Source organism: Gopherus flavomarginatus, chromosome 2, assembly GCF_025201925.1.
Source record: "Gopherus flavomarginatus isolate rGopFla2 chromosome 2, rGopFla2.mat.asm, whole genome shotgun sequence".
Lineage (NCBI taxonomy): Eukaryota > Metazoa > Chordata > Testudines > Testudinidae > Gopherus > Gopherus flavomarginatus.
Genome location: NC_066618.1, coordinates 151,769,735 through 151,788,596, shown reverse-complemented (window position 1 = coordinate 151,788,596; position 18,862 = coordinate 151,769,735). Strand labels below are relative to the sequence as shown.

General features: G+C 66.1%; 1 protein-coding gene across 2 annotated transcripts; it reads right to left on the bottom strand.

Annotated features, from left to right (window-relative positions):
* Positions 1-813: 813 nt before the first annotated feature.
* Positions 814-17,663, bottom strand: SEMA4C (semaphorin 4C). 2 transcript variants are annotated; one of them, XM_050937414.1, is made up of 15 exons: positions 17,567-17,663; positions 12,940-13,124; positions 8,203-8,351; positions 7,765-7,827; positions 7,350-7,448; positions 6,756-6,852; positions 6,498-6,614; positions 5,943-6,094; positions 5,478-5,653; positions 5,033-5,177; positions 4,499-4,721; positions 4,060-4,175; positions 3,603-3,760; positions 3,282-3,352; positions 814-2,676 (listed from the first exon to the last, which is right to left on the bottom strand). In XM_050937414.1, exons 2-15 carry the CDS (start codon positions 13,049-13,051, stop codon positions 1,838-1,840), a joined length of 2,517 nt encoding a protein of 838 aa, XP_050793371.1. In that variant the 5' UTR covers positions 13,052-13,124; positions 17,567-17,663; the 3' UTR covers positions 814-1,837. The 2 variants fall into 2 exon arrangements, with proteins under 2 accessions (XP_050793371.1, XP_050793372.1); XM_050937415.1 differs by lacking the exon at positions 17,567-17,663 and adding an exon at positions 17,244-17,264.
* Between the last annotated feature and the right edge of the window lie 1,199 nt (positions 17,664-18,862).

Below are 18,862 nucleotides of genomic sequence, written 5' to 3'. Positions count from 1 at the left end.
CCGATGCCCCAGGGCAGGCAGAGCACAGTACAGGTCCACACGTGCCTGTCCTCATGGGGGCGCAGCAGCATCAGGCCCCTCTCTATAGGGACATGAGCCTTGGCACATGGCGTCAGTGCCAGAGCAGATGAAACCTGGGGGTCCTGGCCTGTGTTGAGGGGGGACCCCAGCCAGTCCATGCAGTGATCCCAAGAGGGGTGGGAGCAGAGGGGGGCTGGGGAGGGGAAAAAAAGCTGCAAGAGGCTCCCCCCAAGCCACAGAAACCTCCAGCCCCCCAGCCCGGATTAGGCAGAGACCCTGCGGCTGCTGCTTTAAGAGCGCTCCAGGCCCGGCGGGGGCCCCCCTCCCCCTTGACAGAGAGGCCAGCTCCCAGGGGAATGCGGAGCTTTTTCCACTCCAGGAAGACTCAATGCCCTTTTATAGCCCGCCTGCTCCTTTTTCCATGAGCTCACAGGCGGGGGCTGGGAACAGCCCTCCCCCAGCCAGGGCAGGGTTCCTGCGCTGTGGCCCAGACGCCTCGGGCAGGGGGTGCAAGGCCCATGAGGTGGGAGATCAGGTTTGGGGCCAAGCCCTGGGGCACAGCTCAGTGGTGTGTGTGTGTGTCCGTCCGTCCGTCCAGTGGGCAACACTAGCTACAAAACGCACAGTGCTGTTCCCCCAACTCAGTCCAAGTGCCAACCCCCACACTACCCCCACCCTGACCCCAGCAGAGCCAGGCGCAGAACACAGCATCTGCCGGCATCAAGTGAGGGCACCCGCCCCCCTGCACACACACACACAAGGCAACAGGCGCCAGCTGGAGTTTTTCTCCCTTTTATTATTAATATAAAAATACTCCAGTATTTACAGCCAATAAATAGATTTCAATAACAAATAAATTACACTGGGGTCGGGGGGTCCTTGCTGCTTATTTACACTGACAAGGGGGTGGGGGAGGCAGCTGGCGTGCGGGATCAGGGGTAGCTCGGGCAGGAACTGGCTTGGCCAAGAGGCAGGGACTCAGGTGGGGTGTGTGGGGGGGTATTTACACTGGTACCCCCCACCCCATATCCTCCACCCCTCGGAGAGGGGGTGTGGCAAAGTCACCAAGTCCATCTCTGTGGTTTGAGTTGGCCTGGGGGAAGGGCACAGGAACACAGCCCCTCCCATTCCACCAGCAGGGCCCCCCCCCCCCCCCAGGCACAAGGATACCATTGGCCCATCACCAGCACGCAGGCCATGGGGTGCCACCTTCGGGGGAGGCAGGGAGAAGGCCAGAGCTGACACCACCCCTGGGACTGCAGCCCATAGGTAATCAGGATGGGTGCCCTGTTCCCAGCATGCAATGCAGTCCTGCCCAGCATTACTGGGAGGGCACCTTGTGTTAGCTCTGGGTCTGCCCTTGCTCCCACCCAGCAGTGGGTGAATAGATCCACACGCCAGTGGCCACCCCAGGCGCCCACCGGATAATGCTTTCACAAGGGGGGGTCCAGCCAGCAGCCAACAGCACCAGGCTGTGCCTCTCGGGCGAGCCGGCCTCCAAAATCCCACCCACATCTGCTCCAGGCATCAGGTCCTAAGTAGGCTCCATCCATCCAGGATCCAGGGCAGACTCGTGTGTCCCCTCCGTCCAGGACTTGCCCATACATCCGAACCAGCCGTTCCCAGGGCCCAGGCCGGCTCCAGAATGGGCCCGATCCACTGAAATACTGACAGCAGCCGCAGGGGGATCAAAATCCACTGGTGTCGTTAGAAAAAGGGTCCCACATGCGTCCCAGCTGGGCAGGGCAGGGGATCCCAGCGCCCCCGGCCGGGTCTGAGGTAGCTGTGCCTGCGTCAGAGGCCCGCAGCCCCTGGCTCACACCGAGGACTCCTCGGGGTTGGAGTCGGGCAGTGCCTGGCGCTGCTGGAGCTTGCGGCGTAGCTCCTCGGCCAGGTCACTGTAGCCAGGCCGCTCCTCGGCACCCAGCTGCAGGCGGATGTAGCCGTTGGAGGAGGAGCCGCGGACGCTGCCCAGGTGGATGCGGTTGGGTGAGTGCGGGGGTGGGGATGCCAGGGGCTGCCCGGGGATGCCATTGGCGGGGGGTGAGGGTGTGGCCGAGCCGTTCTGGCACATGGCGTGGCCCGGCACGATCTTGAGGGAGCCGTCCGAGTAGTAGTAGCTGGCCGGGTCCCAGAGCTTCTCGTCCGAGTCTGAGGTGGCGCTGGGAACGAACTTGGGGCTGGGGGGCGACTTGGGCAGCTCGATGGGGTACACCAGGGTGCTCTCCACGGCTTTGGTGCCCTTGGCCAGCTCCTCCCGCAGGCGGCGCCGCAGGGACAGCACCACCAGCAGCAGCACCAGGCACAGGGCACCCAGAGCAATTGCCACCATCCACACCAGCCCCAGGCTCTCCAGTGGGGCCCGTGCCTCCAGCGTGGCGGCTGGGCCTGCCACCACCGACACCATGTAGCCCTCGGCCGCTAGGTGCGTGCCCTGCTCCTCCGAGAAGCACCGGTAGGCACCACCATGCTGGGGGCCTGTGCCCAGGATGACCAGGGCCTGCAGACGGGCGTCGTACAGCACCGAGGCATGGTCCTCGGCCAGCTCCCGCCCGTTGAAGGTCCAGCGAGCCCGGGCCAGGTTGGAGATGAGGCGGCAGGGCAGGACCAGGTCCGTGCCAGCCACCACCGTGATGTTCTTGGGAGTGACGTTAACTGCAGGACAGAGGGGAGAAGGGGTCAGGCTGAGGTGGGGGCTGGACCCTCTGCCCATCCCACAGCCCTGCCCCAGAGGGACACCCCATGGGCGATGCCAGCCTCAGGGCCTTGGCCTAGGCCTCTCTGCTGAGGCTGCAGGGACCAGCCTGGAGATGGCACGTGTCCTGTGGGCTCTGACACTGCTGCTGGTTTCACACAGGAGCTGGGCACATGGACAAACCTGGGCTGTGCCAGGACCAATGGGGGGTGGGAGGTGTCGCTGTGGCCTGTAGGGCAAGTACAGGAGATGTTTGGCTGAGTGCACTTCCTGGGACAACCTAGGAGAGGCCCTGGGACAGGGGAACCCAGGGCAGCTTCAGCCCTGTGCCCCACTGCTCCTGGGCAGGTACCTCAGCACCAGTCAGCCTTGTTGTCCAGCTGGGGAAACTAAGGCACAGACAGGAGCAGCAAATCAGCAGCAGAGCCAGAGGAGTCCTGGCTCTCAAGCCTGCGCTGAGAGGGGAACCCCAAGCTAACAGATTGCAGGCCCCCTCCCCAGCCCCTTTGGTTCCCAGGGAGCTCCCTGCCCGGGGGGGGGGGAGGGGGCGCTGGTGACCTCTCACCTGAAGGGGGTGCTCGCAGGAGGTTGCAGAGAGCCGTGTCTGCGTTCACCACGTCCTGGACCAGCAGGGACCTGAGACAGACCCGGAGTCAGCACAGCCCCAGCTGTCCCCGGTGGGGCACCGAGCTGCAGTCACTGCCCCTTGGGCCATACTCCAGAAGGGAACAAGAGCCCTGGGGGAGGTGAGGGGAGACCTTCCCGTGGGGCAGGGCAGGGAGATGCTAATCAGGGCCCTCTTGGAGGGGACACCACAATGACCACCTCTTCCCGCCCCCCATATGGCTAGTGTCCCGCCCCCAGGCCAGCCCCCCAGCCCCCTCACCCGTCAGAGCTATCAGTTCGGAGGCAGCGGCTGGTGTTGCGGCTCCAGGCGCAGTAGGGGTCCTTGGCCAGGACGCAGTCAGCACAGGAGCGGTACTTGGCACAGTCGGCCAGGGACAGCCGCACCACCTGGGAGTGAGAGCCGGCAAAGAGCAGCTTCTGGGGAGGGGGAGGGACATCAGTGCTGATGGGACAGCCTAGAGCCATCACTGCTCCATACTCTGTTCCCCCCCAACAGCCCCCCGGTTATCCCTGCCCCTCCCAACAACCCCCCCAGTTATCTCTGCCCCCCGTGCCCCCCCATGGCACCCCCCATTATCCCTGCCCCCCCCCCAGTCCAGGGCATTCCCCCAACCCCCTACACTCTGCCCCCCCCCACCAGCCCAGGGCACCCCCTCCACTTCCCGGTGCTCTGCCCTCCCTCCCCCTGGTTGTCCCCAAGGTGCCCTGCCCCCTACCTTCTGGTGGGCCAGCACAAGGCTCTCAATGGGCTGCACTGGCTCAAAGATCTGAAGCTCCTCCACGAGGTGGACGCGGGAGGGCAGGACCAGGGCCTTGTGGAGCCACCCGTCACCTGGAAGAGCCGCAGGGCAGGATTGCAGGGAGCTGTAGGCAGGGGAGGGGCCCTAAGCACCCCCCATCACTCCTGTACCACCCCCTTAGCACCCCCAGGAACCCTTAGGCCACCCCATGCTGGGAGATGCACCCCCAAGTTGCCCCTCCATCACATGCTCAGCAGCTCCCAAAGTGGCCCCCCAGCACTGTTGCGCCATGTGGCTTTTGCCCCTCCCCCCACTGCACCCCCCCACCCCCGGGGCAGGGCTGAGCCCAGGCTGGCTTGAGGCCCCAGCTACTGGGGGGGGAGGGAGGGGAAGAGAGCAGAGCCCTGACGAGTACCTGTCCCAATGAAGAGCACATTGTAGGAGGCCCCATCCAGCCCGCGCACCCGGTCCACCACCAGCCGGGTGAAGTTGGTGTCCTTCTTGAGCAGCAGGGGCCGGCCGTGGCGCGGCAGCACCGGCTCGTCCATCAGCGGGTGCTTCTTGGCGAAGTTCAGCGTGTTGTCGGGCAGCTCCAGCGAGCTGGCGACGCCATTCTGCCGGTGCCAGTCAGTGATGCACTGAGGGGAGAGGGACTGGGTCACAGTGGGGCAGGGCACCACCAACCAGGGGGGCAAGGCATAGCTCAGCTGGCAGCCTGGGGGATAGAGGCAGCTCAAGTGCCCGCGCTAGGGGAGGGACCCTGGCAGGCAGGCAGTGCAGGTGACACTTCCCAGGGCAGCCTGGGGTGGGGGTGGGGATTAGTGAGTGCCCACCCAGCCCCCAAGGGGGCACTACTGAGTGCACGGCGGGGGGTGACCCCTAGCAGAGATGAGAGCAGCTGGCCTCCCCACTGTGATGGCTGGGTCTCCCTGGTCCCCATGGCACTTACCGCCCCAGGCCGGGGGCTGGGCACCTGGTCCGAGTACCTGCCCCACTTCTGGGCCTGCTCCCGATACTCCTTGTAGGGCCCCTCAAAGGCCTTGCGCACGTCCTCAATGTGGTACTGGCAGACGGCAGAGACGTCCACGTCCCCCCTGTGGGAGGGAAGGGGGGTGAGACCCGGCATGGGACTGGAGGTGCTGGAAAGATGAGGGAGTGGGGAGGGAGGGTGATGGCCAGGGCAGAGCCTGGCAGGTGGGAGGGAGCCAGGGGAAAGCTACTGCCCTGACCCCGGGGGATGTGTGAGAGTTGGGGGACAACCCTGGGGAGACAGGCCCAATGGCAGGGCTGACACCGGCTGCAGAGGGGCGGGGGTCCCCCAGCAGGCAGTGTAGGTAGGATGGAGGCTGCAGGGCCCATGGGGACGCTCAGTGGCCCAGGGCTCCCGTGCTCACCAGCGAGCCTGGAAGAGGCCGAAGAAGGTGGTGTCGTGCCAAGTGGTCCCCTCCAGCGTGTACACGGCCTGCAGCCGGTTGAAGTGCAGCTGCTGCTCCGGGATGGAGCAGACCAGCCGGGCCTTGAGGAACGTCGTCCACTTCTTCTGCAGGGTCCGGGCGCCGCCCACGTCCCCCTGGGCAGAGGGAGGCACCACATGAGGGGGTGGGACAGGCCAGACCCCGAGAGCCCCACTGCCTGGCACCTGGGTCCCAGGAGGTCTCTTGCCCCCATGACACCAGGTCACCACAAGGGTCCCCTCACACCGGCCGCAGGCTCAGGCCTGGAGCGAGCTCCGTATCCAGCTCAGGGCAGGGCCCGGCCTGGCCCACGGGCTCCAGCCACGCCGCAGTGTCTCTGGGCACCCCTCCCACCTGGCATGGGCCCTTGTCCGAGGGCTGGTTGCCACGGTGCCCTGGACGTACCTTGCAGACCCGTGCCACGCGGGCCACCACCTGCTCGGCATAGCAGTCGTACTCCACGGCCCGCTCGCTGAAGAAGAAGTAGACCTTGTCGTCGTCCCCGCTGGGGCTGCCCACGCTCTCCTGCACGTAGGCCGAGCCCACAAAGTGGGGCTCTGCAATGGGGGGCACGTGAGACCAGGGCTCGTGGGCCCCACATCAACCCAGCTCTCCTCTCGGGCCCCCGAGCTCCCAGTGCTGTGGGGAGGAGCCCCCCGGCCGCCTCCCATCACGCTTGGAGCCAGATGCCCTCTGGAGCCGGCCCGGCTGTGACCCCTCCAACAGCACTCCCTGGTTGCTGCAGGACCACCCCCAACCCCAGCCGGATGCCACATTGGGAGAGACCCACACTTGGGGCTTCAATCCTGGGCAGCAGAGCCCAAGCAGGGGCCTGACCGCTCGCCAGACCCACAGTGGGATGGACTGGTTCTGGGGGCAGTGAGTCCCTCCCCCCACAGAAAGGGGGCTGCATGAGCTACTGTGTGACCCGTGCCCCCTGTGCCCTGCCCCCCACCTCACCATTCAGCCAGGAGGCCAGGTACTCTGTCTTCATGGAGTAGTGGGGGCCCAGGTTGCGCAGGATCACCGGCTCCGTGCCCAGGAAGTTGTTGAGCGTTGCCGAGTACAGCTCGCCATCTGGACGGCATGACCAAGAAGGGGTTAACTGGGTGCGTGGGGCAGAAATACCCACCAGCCTCCCACTCCCAGCCCGGGCGCCCTGGGCCCCGTCCCAGCCCCCAAACCAGCCCCCTCTCCCCCCCGAAGGGCCCCACCTACCCACGATGAGGCCCGTGTGACCTTTGGCCGGGTCATAGGGGCACTTCCCTTTCCCGTCCTCGAAGGCCAGCCTGTTGAGGGAGAAACTGGACTCCTCCTGAAAGAGACGCCCCACACATAGGGTCAGTGGGGCCCAGCGGGAAGCTGCCTGCAGAGACGGGGCTGTGCTGGGCCCATGGCAGGGTCTGAGAATGCCCCATGCTCGGCACAGCTCCACACCGGCCATCGTCCATCCAGCAGGCAGCGCCCGTCAGCATCCCCTGCTTCGGTCGCCACCACGGACTCCCAGCCTCTGCCAGAATGAGGCAGGGGGAGCTCCCGGCTCCCCTAGCCCCGTCCCGTCCAGCAGGGGGCACTGTGGGGAGTAGGGCGGGGCTTCAGTGGGAGCTCTCAGCTCTGCCAGCCCAGCCCCGTCCCGTCCAGCAGGGGGCGCTGTGGGGAGCAGGGCAGGAGCTCCCTGCTCCGCCAGCCCCGTCCTGTCCAGCAGGGGGTGATGTGGGGAGTGGGGCAGGACCGTTGGCTTCAGTGGGAGCTCTCAGCTCCGCCAGCCCAGCCCCGTCCAGCAGGGGGCGCACTGCTCCGGGCCATACTCACAATGTAGGTGCACTTGGGCTGGAAGGCGAAGGTGCCGCACGCGTACAGGTGGGAGCTGTTGTAGCTCTGGAGGAAGCGGATGTAGTTGAAACAGTCGGTCTGGAGAGAAAGGGGCTGGTCAGCGGGAGGGGGCTAGTGGGGGGGTGCTATTGGGTCCCCCCCCGGCAATGCCAGGGCAGGGCTGGCCATGGAGACAAGTGGAACTTGCCCAGGGCTGTGGGACCCCCCGCAGCTCCCCGGCCCAGGGAGAGACATGGTACATGCCATCGCTGTGCCACCCAGGGACCAGCCCCTCCACACGCAGCAGGAGGCTGCCGTACAGACCCGTGGGCTCAGACCGGGGGCCTTGCTCCTGCACATGGGGCGAGGCTGGGAGCGGGCAGGGGAGCCGGGGCTGTGTGCCCAGCTGGCAAACCTGGTTGTTCTTGCCCTTCTGGATACATTCCACTTTCTTCTCTGTTGGAGCCTCCCAGGATATCTGCCAAGCCAGAGGGGAGCAGGGTCAGGGGCTGAGCCAGGGCACCCCAGTCCTGCCCCACCCACCCTCCATCTCCTGCAGCCAAACAGCACTTGGCTCTCCATGCTCGCCACATCCCCCACCTGGCAGAGGAGGTGCCCAGCAACCAGGGCCCAGTCAAGCTCCCAAGAGAACATGCTCATGTTCAGGGGTGCCTAGCAGGGGGCGCTGCTCCCCAAGGGGCTGTTTAACCAGCACCCCCAGGCCACCCAGATTCCTCATAGCTCCATCCCCCTAGATGTGGGGGCACTGTGTACCTTGCCAGCCAGGCTTTGGGGGCCCTCCCAGGCTCTGTGCCCCCTGCTAGGACCCCACAGCAGAGCCGCCCTCTCTTACCGCTGCCTTCAGCTCCATGGTGCCGGTGGCGAGGGCGAAGATGGCCTCCCGGGCACCTACGTACAGCACCCTCTCGGCCTCGCCCAGCGTCAGCGTCATGTAGTGCGACACGCCTGCCTTGGAGAACCGCTTCGCCACGTCCTTCAGCTCTGTGGGGAGGCAACGGGACAGTGTCAGGGGACTCGGAGGCCTGCAGCTCCTGGGGGCACAGGGCCAGACTGGGGCCTGGCACCACCACCAATGCGTCCCAGGCTGCCTGCTCCTCGGTGCCAGTCAGCCAAGAGGTTGCCAGGCCTCAAGTTTCAGAGCTGTGTGGTGATACTGGGGCTCCCACCCCATACCCTGCCCCAGCAATGGTGGGTGAGTTCCTCACTCCCAGGCTACCCTGGGGGCACACAGGATCCAGGAGCCACCTACGTCCTGTTGGCTGCTCGGCTGGCACCCCGGGCACTGGGCCAACCGGCTGTAGGGCAAGGGGGGATCCCACCCGCTGGGGGGGGGGCAGGCGCTGAGGGATCCCGTGGGCCATGGCTAGCAGGTGACAAGGCTGAGTCTGGACTGGACATAGGACTAGAGAAGGGTGTCTTCGAGACAACTCATTCCGTGCCAGCAGGAGAGGAACTGTCCCAGATGCCCTCCCCTCCCCGCCTGCAGATCGCCAACAGCCCCCAGCAGAGGCGGGGCTGGCCACACAACACCTTGCACTGTCGTGGCTGGCAGCCCCTCCCTCCAGATCCGCAGCCCCTGCTAGCCCAGCCCTGGGCTCCCCCGCCGATCTGACCCGCAGCCCTCTAGCCTAGCTGGGAACAGCCCTGAGCTCGTGATCTCGTCTGCAGACACCCTGAGCCTGGAGAAAAATTCAGCTCTAACGTGCCCCAGGCCCCATGGGGCACAGAGACCCGCTGAGCATGCTGGGCTGGGGGAGCTCACGTGGGACCATCTGCTCCAGCCAGCTCCACTCGGGGCATCAGCCCCTTCCTGGAAGACGCCCTTGCCCTCCAGGGAGCCACTCGCTCCTCATGCTGGCTGGACAAGGGAGCCATTGTCGGGGATGCGCCGGGTGGAACCGGAGAGTGCTGAGCCTGGCGCCCTGGCAGAGGGGCTCTTTGCCGAGCCCCTGCCCAGCCCGGCCCCCAGGGCCAGCTTTGTTCAGAGAAAGGGTACATTGACGGGAGAGCGGAGCGCGGGGGTGGGGAGCATACAGAGGTACTCAAGCCACTCTGGGCTGGGGGAAGGAAATCTGCCAGGCACTGCCAGGGTGGGGGTGGGGTCAGCTGTCGCCCACCAAGCCCCCGATTCGCTCTGCTCCAGGCTGGACACAGCATGCAGGGCACCGAACTCCCTAGCCAGCCCGGGGGCTGCCCACTCTGCCTCCCCGAGGTAAGGAGGCTGAAGAGAGAAGTCAAGCCCGCAAGCGGAGCTGGCCCAAGCTGATGGCAGGAAACCCAGCACCAGCCCGGTTGCGTTACCAGCCGCAATGTGAGCCCCTCACACAACCCCAGTGCAGCTCAGGCTGGTGCAGTGGGCTCACAAGCCAGCCGTGTAGGGCCCAGGGTACAGACCACTTCAGGCTGGCCTACAGCCTTGGGGAAATGGGCGCTCCCGACACTTCCAGGAAGCCTCCTGTGTCCCAATCCCCCACCCAGGAGCATGTCGCCCCAGGGCAGGGACCGGCTCTGCCGACCAGATCTGCACAGCGCCTGGCACGATGGCACCTGGGACACAGGGAGATTCCCAGATGCTGCCACGTACAATACCCCCAAACACACACACACACTCCAGCTGGCATGGAGGGGTCCAACCAGGCCACCCCGGGGCATCTCCCTGGAACCGGGGCGAGGGCAGCTGAGCACTGACATCAAGGCAAGATATGGCGCGGCACAGCAGGTGCCAAGCCAGAGCCCCCATGATCAGCTCACCTCTGCCCCCAGCACTGCCCCCATGCCCTGCAGCACAGACCCTGCCAGACTTGGCATTCCCAGCGCCTAGAGTCGGGGGGGGGGAGAACCCACAGATCGCAGGCAGGCAGCATGGGCACCTTGAGGTGACACAGGCAAAGCGGGACTGGACGCAGGGAACGAGGCTCCCCAGAGATTATTGCACTCCCTCTCCCACACGAACACCCAGGGACTCCTTCGGCACAGGGCAGGAGCACTGGGGGGGTGAGGGAGACCCCTCGGCACAGCTCAGCATCCTGGAGAGCAGAGCTTCCAGGGCAGCCTGAGAACATGGGGCTTCGGCACTGAGGCAGCTGGCTCGGCTGCTCCGCCAGCTGGGACCCATTAGAGCTGGGGAATGGAGCCCGCCCCACTGCCGCGGCCGATCAAAGCTGGCACCTGGCTTCAATCAGCCCCACCCCCACTCCCCAGCCTGGGGTTCAGCAGGGTGGGGGAGGTGAGCCCGCACCATATGGGGAGCAGGTCCCAGGCAGCAGCACCTGAGAGGATGAGCCCAGCCCCTCGCAGAGGGGAGAGCAGGAACCAGCAGCTCTCATGGGATGAGGACCCAATGGGCAGTGCCAACCCCCAGGCAGCCAGTCCCAGTACAACTTCAGGCTGGCGAGTACATCCCAGCTCCTGCAGGGACTGGGGTGCCGGGGGTGGGGGAGGTGTGGCAGCTGCAGAGCCTGAGTGCTAAAGGGGGCCCAGGAGGAGAACCTGCCCTGGGCACAGAGAGCCTGGCAGAAGGGTGGGGGGGGCTGCAGGTCGGGACTGAGGAGCACCGCCACAGGATACATCCCCGCCCACGCACCAATGGGGCCGTCTGACCCCCAGAGCCAGAGCCAAGGCGGGGAATGCAGGACCGAGGGGGGAGCACCCAGGGCACAGAGACTCCCTCAGAGCAGCCCTAGCATGGGCACAAGGGTCGGGCGCCCACCTCGTATGGCAGGAGCCAAATGAGAATCTGTGGGCACAAGGGACGGAGGCTGCCCCCGGGCAGGGCCCAGCCTCCGCTCTGGGGGAGCAGCAGGACGCAGGATGCGGGGGGGAGGGGAAGGGAGCCCTGGGGAGGGCAGCTACTAGCAAACAGGATGAGATCATTGCCCGGGGCTGGCGCAAACACCTGATGTCACCTCCGGAGAGGCAGCTCCTCTGGGGCCAGCCGGGCCCCCAGGCAGGGCAGGCAAGAGCCCCCTTCCCGCCAGCACAGCGCTGAGAGCAGCGCTTCACCAGTGGAAGGGGGGGCAGGGAAGGTATCGGGACCCCAGCGTAGGTACCACGGAGCCAGGGGTTGAGCACCTGATTTGGCCTGTGAGCCGTGGCTGGCCCAAGGAGGGGGGCCCCCGCCTTACCCCACAGAGCTCCCAGCCTGCAGATGCCATGTCTGGCGCGTCACAGCTGGAGCCAGGCACCCGACGGGAGAGCAGTGTGGGATGCCGCATGCTTGCTGGTGCGGGGGCCTGGGTGGGTGGGGGTTCCCAATCCCATGGCAGTGGGAGATGCCCACCAGCGGTGCCTGGTCACCATGGCCTGGCTGGGCCAGTGAGATTTATCCAAAGAGGCAGACTGCCCGGGCCACGGGTGCTGCCCTGTGTCCCATGCATGGTACCAGGGCCTGAGCTCCCCAAACTGGCTTTGTCGCCCCGCGGGGCTCAGAGCAACTGTAGCATGTCCCCCCTGCCAGGAGCACCGTCAGCTTTTTTCCTGGCCTAGATGGCAGAAGGTCCCACCCCTGAAATGCCACCCCCGACAGAGGCGGTGGAAGGTCCCACCACCGCGGTTGCCGCCCCCCAAATGTTAGTGCCCTAGGCGACCGCCTAGGTCACCTAATGGGTTGCGTCGGCCCTGCCCCCCGCGACTCCCTCGCCAGCCAGGGGCTCTAGGGCTGGGCACCCATCGGCTTCGCTGCAGCAGCCCTTTGCCTCTCCTGGCTCCCAGCTCCAGCCCCTCGAGTCAGACCTGGGGGTTGATGGGGGGTGCCTGGGATGTGCTCCCATCCCGGGGAACAGGCTCCAGGGACTCCCCCAGGACACAGGGAGGCCATGGCTGCCCAGGGAACTGAACCCAAGTCTGCCAAGTCCCAGCCAGCACCCTAACCGCTAGGCCTGCCTTCCCCTGTCAGGGCGGGTGCAGGCTGGATGGGGAGCTCCCCGCCACCCCCCCGAAGGCAGGGATCCTCCACAGCCACCCCCCAGCAAAGGGACCCTGCTGACCCCTCGCCCTCACTGCACAGTGAGCCAGGCATGGGGGAGCCGCTTCCCAGGAAAAGGGGGTTCCCTTAGCAGGAAGCCGGGAGAGGCAGCAGCTCTGCAATGAAGCACATGGGATTTGGAGGTTTCCTTAAAACCCCAGCTCCTGGAATCAAGTGCGTCTCTACATTCCCCTTTAAACAGCAAGAGGTGGTTGTGGCTGCAGAGCAGGGAACGCGAGCCTGACAGTGACAGGCACGCACGCACACACACCCCTCTCCCCAGTCTCAGCAGTGGGGAGCCAGACGCTCGACTTCTCTGTTAAAATACATTGTCCCTCCAGGCCCCTCTGCCTTGAATCGCTGGGATCCAGCTCAGCACCGTGGGACAGACACTCCTGGGGTTGGGCCCTGGGGGTCTGTCTGATGGGGCATTCCCAGCCCCACTTCTCCAGAGACCTCTGCTGCTGCCTCCTCCCCCCATCAGCTGGTGTAACGCCAAAAAGCCAAGCCCAGGGCACCACAACAGTTCTGTGCTTACTGCCAGGGCTGGGCGCTACCCAACAGAGTCATGACACGTCCCCCCAGCCTGGCCATCGCCGCACTCACCGTTGTAGGGGATGGTTTTCCTGGGCACCAGGTTCCACCAGGCGGCGTCGGTGGTGCCCACGCTCAGGAAGACGGTGGTGAGCAGGGCGAGGCCTGAGAGGCTGGCATCCATGCTGCCCCGTGGCACGCTGAGGTCTAGCCTCCCTGCGCCCAGCTCTTTTCGTGCCCTCACTGCTCTGGGCGGCCTGGCGGGGAGAGACAGGCCGGTTACGGGGGGCCAAGGGCAGAGGAGCCAAAGCACGTGGGCAGGCAGGAAATGGGGACAAGGGAGCCATTGAGATGCTTCTGCTCTGAGCACTCGGGGGAGGGAGGGGCTGAGCCAGACACAGACTCAGATTCCCCCCACCCCACTCCCCTGCAGAGCGTTCCCTGCCAAGCCCCCTGCCCCAGCCCCAGCCCCATGGAAGGGAAAAGAGTCTGACCCAGACAGACAGGGAATGAGCCAAGGGCTGTGGGGTGGAGGGGAAGGGATTTGCCCAGTGTCAGAGAGGGAGGAGGGGGCAGAACCCAGGAGTCCTGACCCCTATGACCTCCTCTAGCCTCCTGAGGCAAGCAGGACACCTCTGTCTGGCCCTACCCCACAGCCCAGGGCCAGGCCAGAGCAGCGTTTCTGCCCCACAAGCTGGCGAGGCCAGTGGCTAGAAGCAGAGACACAGCAATATCCTGGTGCCCCCCCGAGGCTGGGCCTCTCCCCGCCCCTCAGGCCCGCGCACAGGAGTGCTTGGCTCCCCTTCCCCCACGCTGAACGGTATCAACTGGCCAGCTCCACGGCCAGCGCCCCCGCCCCCCACCTAGCCGAGCGCCCCCCACCCCTGCCCCCCACGTAGCCGAGTGCCCCCTGCAGGAGGCGGGGATGCACTGCTGACCCAGGCAGCAGGGGGCAGGCGTGTGCACCAGTGTCTCCTGCAGGGAGCTGTTGCCCCCACACCACCCACACCAAGCAGAGCTGGAGCCGGAGCCAGAGCCGGAGCTACCCCTAGGTCACGGATTCCCCTTTTTGTGGTTCACCTCCTTCCATAACTACTTCCTGCCATCAATAGAGCTGGCGCTGAGTCAGCGGGGGGGGGGGGGGGGGGGGCACAGAGGCTGCCAGCAATGCTGCTCCCTCTTCCCAGCTGACGCACAGCTGCGCCCCCCTCCCCCCCCCACGCACACACTCCCCTGGGATCACTCCACCTTGCCGCCCTCACATCCTCTGCAGGAGGAAACTCCACCCAGGGATGGGTGAAGGGCTTTCCCCAGTCAGACAGAGCCCCAAAGGGGCCCCCTGAACCCGCTTTAGCCCCCCGAGCCAATCCCAACAGGGCAGGTCCCAGCTCTGACAAACTCCCTCTCTGACCTCGGGCAAGTCCCATCACTTCGTGCTTCAGTTTCCCCCTCTAACGTGGGTAGGATGACACCAGCCCAGCTGGCAGCTGGTGAATTACCTCCACACCAGCGAGGGGCTTTGGGACCCTTGGCTGGAAGGTACAAGGGGGAGCAATTGCCAAGGGAGACTCTGAACTAGCCTGGTGTTGGGCCCCCCCTTCTGCATTCGGGATGTTTGAAGATGGAGCAGCCCAGCGAACAGGCTGGCGCTGCCAGCAGGCTGGGCTCTCTCCTGCCTTGGGTTCTCTCCTGTCTTGTGCTGGGCCTCTGCCACCCAGGAACCTAGGCTTCCTGCTGCCAGCCTGGAGCAGAATGCCCAGAAACATGCCACACGGCACTGCTGCCCAGAGCCCGCCAGCATGGAGTGGGTTATCTAGGGAGGTGGTGGAATCTCCTTCCTTAGAGGTTTTTAAGGCCCGGCTTGACAAAGCCCCTGGCTGGGATGATTTAGTTGGTGTTGGTCCTGCTTTGAACAGGGGGTTGGACTAGATACCTCCTGAGGTCCCTTCCAACCCTGATAGTCTATGATTCTATGTCCTGGGGTGGGACTGACAGAGACTGTGGGTGGGACACAGCCTCAGAGGGCAGAAGGTGCCCGTGGCGTCCGGCCGGGCAGGGGCCAGAGTGGGGGGGTGATGGCCAGGCTGTGGGGCCACGGATGCGGGAAGGTTACCAGCAGGACAGTGGCAGAAGCAGAGCTGTTTTCCATGAAGGGAAGCAGGAAGCTGCCTCTCCCACCCGGCTCCTGCGGGGAAGGACACAGCAGGGGAGAAGTGGATTTCCGGCCAGGAAGTGAGGCAGTGGGCTGTGGGAATCATGGTCAGCCCAGCCAGGAAGCCAGATCCGGCTGGGAACGAGCTGGGGGGCAGCCCCTGCCCCCGCCAGAGCTCACTACCCCCAACGGAGCCGAGGGAGCCTCTGGAACCCCTCCAGCGCAGTCCAGCCCGCAGGGACTGGCCCCTGCTCTCAGCCCCTTGGAGTTGGTGGGTCTTAGACCAGCATGTCAAACACCCACGTCACAGCAACCGCCACTGCCTGGCAGGTGCTCGGGGGGCAGGAGGGGTCGGGTCCCAGGGCAGCCCATGGGGGTGGGGGATGGGCAGCTCGAGAGACCAAGCCAGAGTCTTGGTCAGTTCCTGTGCAGGGGATGGATCCGCCCTCCATGGGTGCCTGGGCTGGGCAGAGACCAGAGCTCCTGCTCCGCAGGCTGCCAGACCCACATGTCAGAAGCCACCCGCAGCAGGAGAGTGACATGCTCTCCTTCGAGGAAAGGCCTGCCCCTGGCACATGGGCACCCGCCTATCAGCTTCCCCGGGGCAAGGGGAGATGATGGGTACCACGTGGGGGGAGGGACACCACCCCATGCACAGACCTCAGACTCACTAGCCCCCTCGCACTCTCTCACCAAGGGGCAGAGGAAACCGAGCCCGGAGTCCCCGGAAGATGCCAGGCCTGAAGCCGGGGTGGCCATTATCCCACGGAGCATAGCAATGGGCAATGCCAAGGCATCTGCCAAGGGGGACCTCGGGAGGGGGGCACAGATCCCTGGCCACACACGGCCAGGCCAGCAGAGCAGCTGCACACGCCAGCCAAGCCCAGCCCGGGGGCCCAGCTGCCGTGTGTGGGAAGTGAGCCAAGGCAGTCGCCGGGGGGCTTGGCCATTCCCCAGCCAGGGGTTAGAGACGCCCCGGCTCTCCCCATTGGGTTCCCTGCCCTAGGAGGGGCAGGGGGGAGCACACTGCCAGCAGGCTCAGCCCTAGCCAGTCCCCCCTCTGCCCCACGCACCCCCTCAGCCAGCCCACCAGCGGGGCAGACGATGAGCTGCGGCCACTTCCCTGGGTGCAGCGGGGCTGAGCGCCCCACCCCACACACACACGGATCGGCCCCCAGCAGCCGCCCATCCCCCTCCCCCGCCCAGCACGGAGCCGCCCCCAGCAGCCCCCCGCCCCTCGGGCTGCAAAGGAACAAAAGCCCGGAGCGCTCCGCCCCCTGCTGGCCGGCGCCGGGGCTGCCCGCTGCTCTCGGGGACCAGCCCTGCCAAGCGGGGTGGGGCGGCCCCCGGCCCCCCAAAGGGAACCGAGCCGGGCGGGGGCGCTGCCAGGCCGGCGGCCCGCCGGGCACGAGAAGCTCTAGGGAAGCCGCCCGGGGGCGGCGCAGTGGGACAGGGAGGGGGCTGCAGGGGGGCGGATCCCCCACCCCAGCCCCCAACTCCCAGCTCCTGCATCAAAGGCCCGAGCATGGCAGCGCCCAGCGGCGAGGCCAAGCCCGGCTCCGGCCCCCCGAAGATGGGGGCAGGCGGCAGCCAGCGCCACGGGGCGCCCTGGGGCCGGAGCAGCGAGGGGAGCCCGGAGAGCCGGGGCAGAGAAAGAGGCTCGCAGATGGCGCTGCGCGCTCCTTGCGCGCACCCTGCGCTCCCCCGCCCACAGGGGCGCGAGGCTGGGTTTTGTTTTCCCAGCGGAGCTCGGAGGCAGAGAAAGGAGAAGCGGCCGGAGCCTTTTGCAAGCTCAGCGGCTGCGGGGCCGCGGCTTTGCTGACGCGACCTGGGCAGGGAGCGAGTTTCTGCGTCCCGGAGCGCGGAGCCCGGGACCCTCCGCCCCGGGGACTTCTCCGGCCATTCGCGGGGAGGCCGAGCCCCAGGGCTGAAGGGTCCCGCTCCCCTAGGCGAGGCCGAGGAGGGGTTGCAGGAGCCCGGGGTGCACTGAGGACAAAGGGGCTTTTCGGGGGGGGGGGTTAGTAACTAGCCGCAGATCTGCCCCCACACCGGAGTCCAGCCCGCCCCAGCCCAACCCACAGCCCCGAGCGCCCAGCCTGAAAACTTTGCAGCGCAGCTTGTCCCCGGAGAGAGCAAAACCAGCGCCCCCCAACCCCCACCGGCGGCCCCCCCAGAAGCCCCAATCCACCCGCCCATCGCCCCCCCGGCGCCCCCGCAGACGCACTCGGCTGAGCAGGGGGTGGCAGGAGGGGGCGCTGGGGGCCCAGCCCCTGGCCGAGCTGGTCCGGAGAGGCTGGGCTGGACTTCGCTAGCAGCGGACCCCCCCAGTTCCCGGGGGCGGGCGCTCGCCCCCAGCTCAAGGCTAGTTCGCACAAAGAACGTGGGTCCGTTTCCGGGGGGGGAGCTGCCCTGGAAAGCGGGGTGCCGGCTGCACGGGGGAGGGCACTGGGGTTCGCGTCCCCCTGAGCCACGAGCGAGCAGAGCCCGGCAGCCCCCCCGTAAACACCGGAGAGGAACAAAAGCGGCTTCTCCCCTCCCGCCACTCACCTTCGGGGCTCTGGGGCCCGGCCCCGCACGAGAACCAACCGGCCCGGGGCTGCGGGGCGCTCGGGGGTCCCCAGCTCGCGGCGCTGGCGCTGCCCTTTCTTCGGTGGCCCCGACTGTGCAGCCCGCTCGCCTGCCTGCCTCGATTCCCCCCCTCCGCGTGACGTCAGCCGGGGGCGGGGCTCCTCCAGATGAATGGGACGCCTCGGAGCTCAGCCCCCAGCGTCAACTGCTGCCGCGGGGCCACGGGGAGCCCTTGGGATCGGCCCCGGGGTGGGGGGATGGATGGGATGTGTCGATGGGTTTTGTGTGGGTGGGGCATGGATGGGAGAGAGAGGCTGGGGGCAGGGGATGGGGTGGGGGACTGGCGGATGGGTGGGGTGGGGGATGTATGGGGTGTGTATGGGTGGGGGGCAGGGGTGGGGGATGGATGGGAGAGGGAGGTTGGGGGCAGGAGACGGGATGTGTTTGGATGAGGGTGAGGGTCTGGGGGTAGGGGATGGATGGGGTGTGTATGGATGGGGTGGGGGACTGGCAGATGGATGGGGTGTGTATGGGTGGGGGGCTGCGGGGAGGGGGTGGGGGATGGATGGGGGTGAGAGGCTGGGGGATAAATGGGAAAGGGAGGCTGGGAGCAGAGTATGTAGATGGTATGTGGATCTCTTGTGCTAACTGAAACACTGTTTGGTTACTGATTCCACCAGCCCCAGCTAGACAAAGGCAGAGATAAAGCTATCACAGGAGGCCCCAGGGATCTGGCAATGGGTCTGTTGGCCTGGCATGGTGTGTGAGATGCAGCCCTCTGCTGGACAGAATCAGATCTGTTTGCTCGTGTGTCATAGCCCCTATAGTGCTAACAGCTAGAGGAGAGTCTCTGATGTCACTGGCAGCCATGTAAGAGGCACAGGAACAGTCCTTGCCCGCACTTTCAGGACTCTATGCAAGCCTGTACTCTGTTAGCCTCAAAGGATGTTGTGAAACCGGAGCGGCAGGCAGGCAGGCAGGCAGCTGCTCCCCTTTACAGTGGGTTTACTCCGGTTTAGGGAAGTTTAAGCCAAGCTGCAATAAATGGCTCAGACCAAAATCAGCACCTCCTCCAGGAGTGTGCACGGGGGGGAGGGGTGGTAACAGGCAGCCCAAGTCTGTGTGTGCAGAGGCCTGAAGAAACACGGCCAGCAGCAAGGGGAGGTGGCCTGGGGCCTGACAGCCAGCCAGGGAAGGGGATGAGCCAAGGAAGGCCAGAAAAGGATCAGAGGGATGGGTCCCTCCAGCTGGCATCGCTCTAGCGCTGGGCTGCCA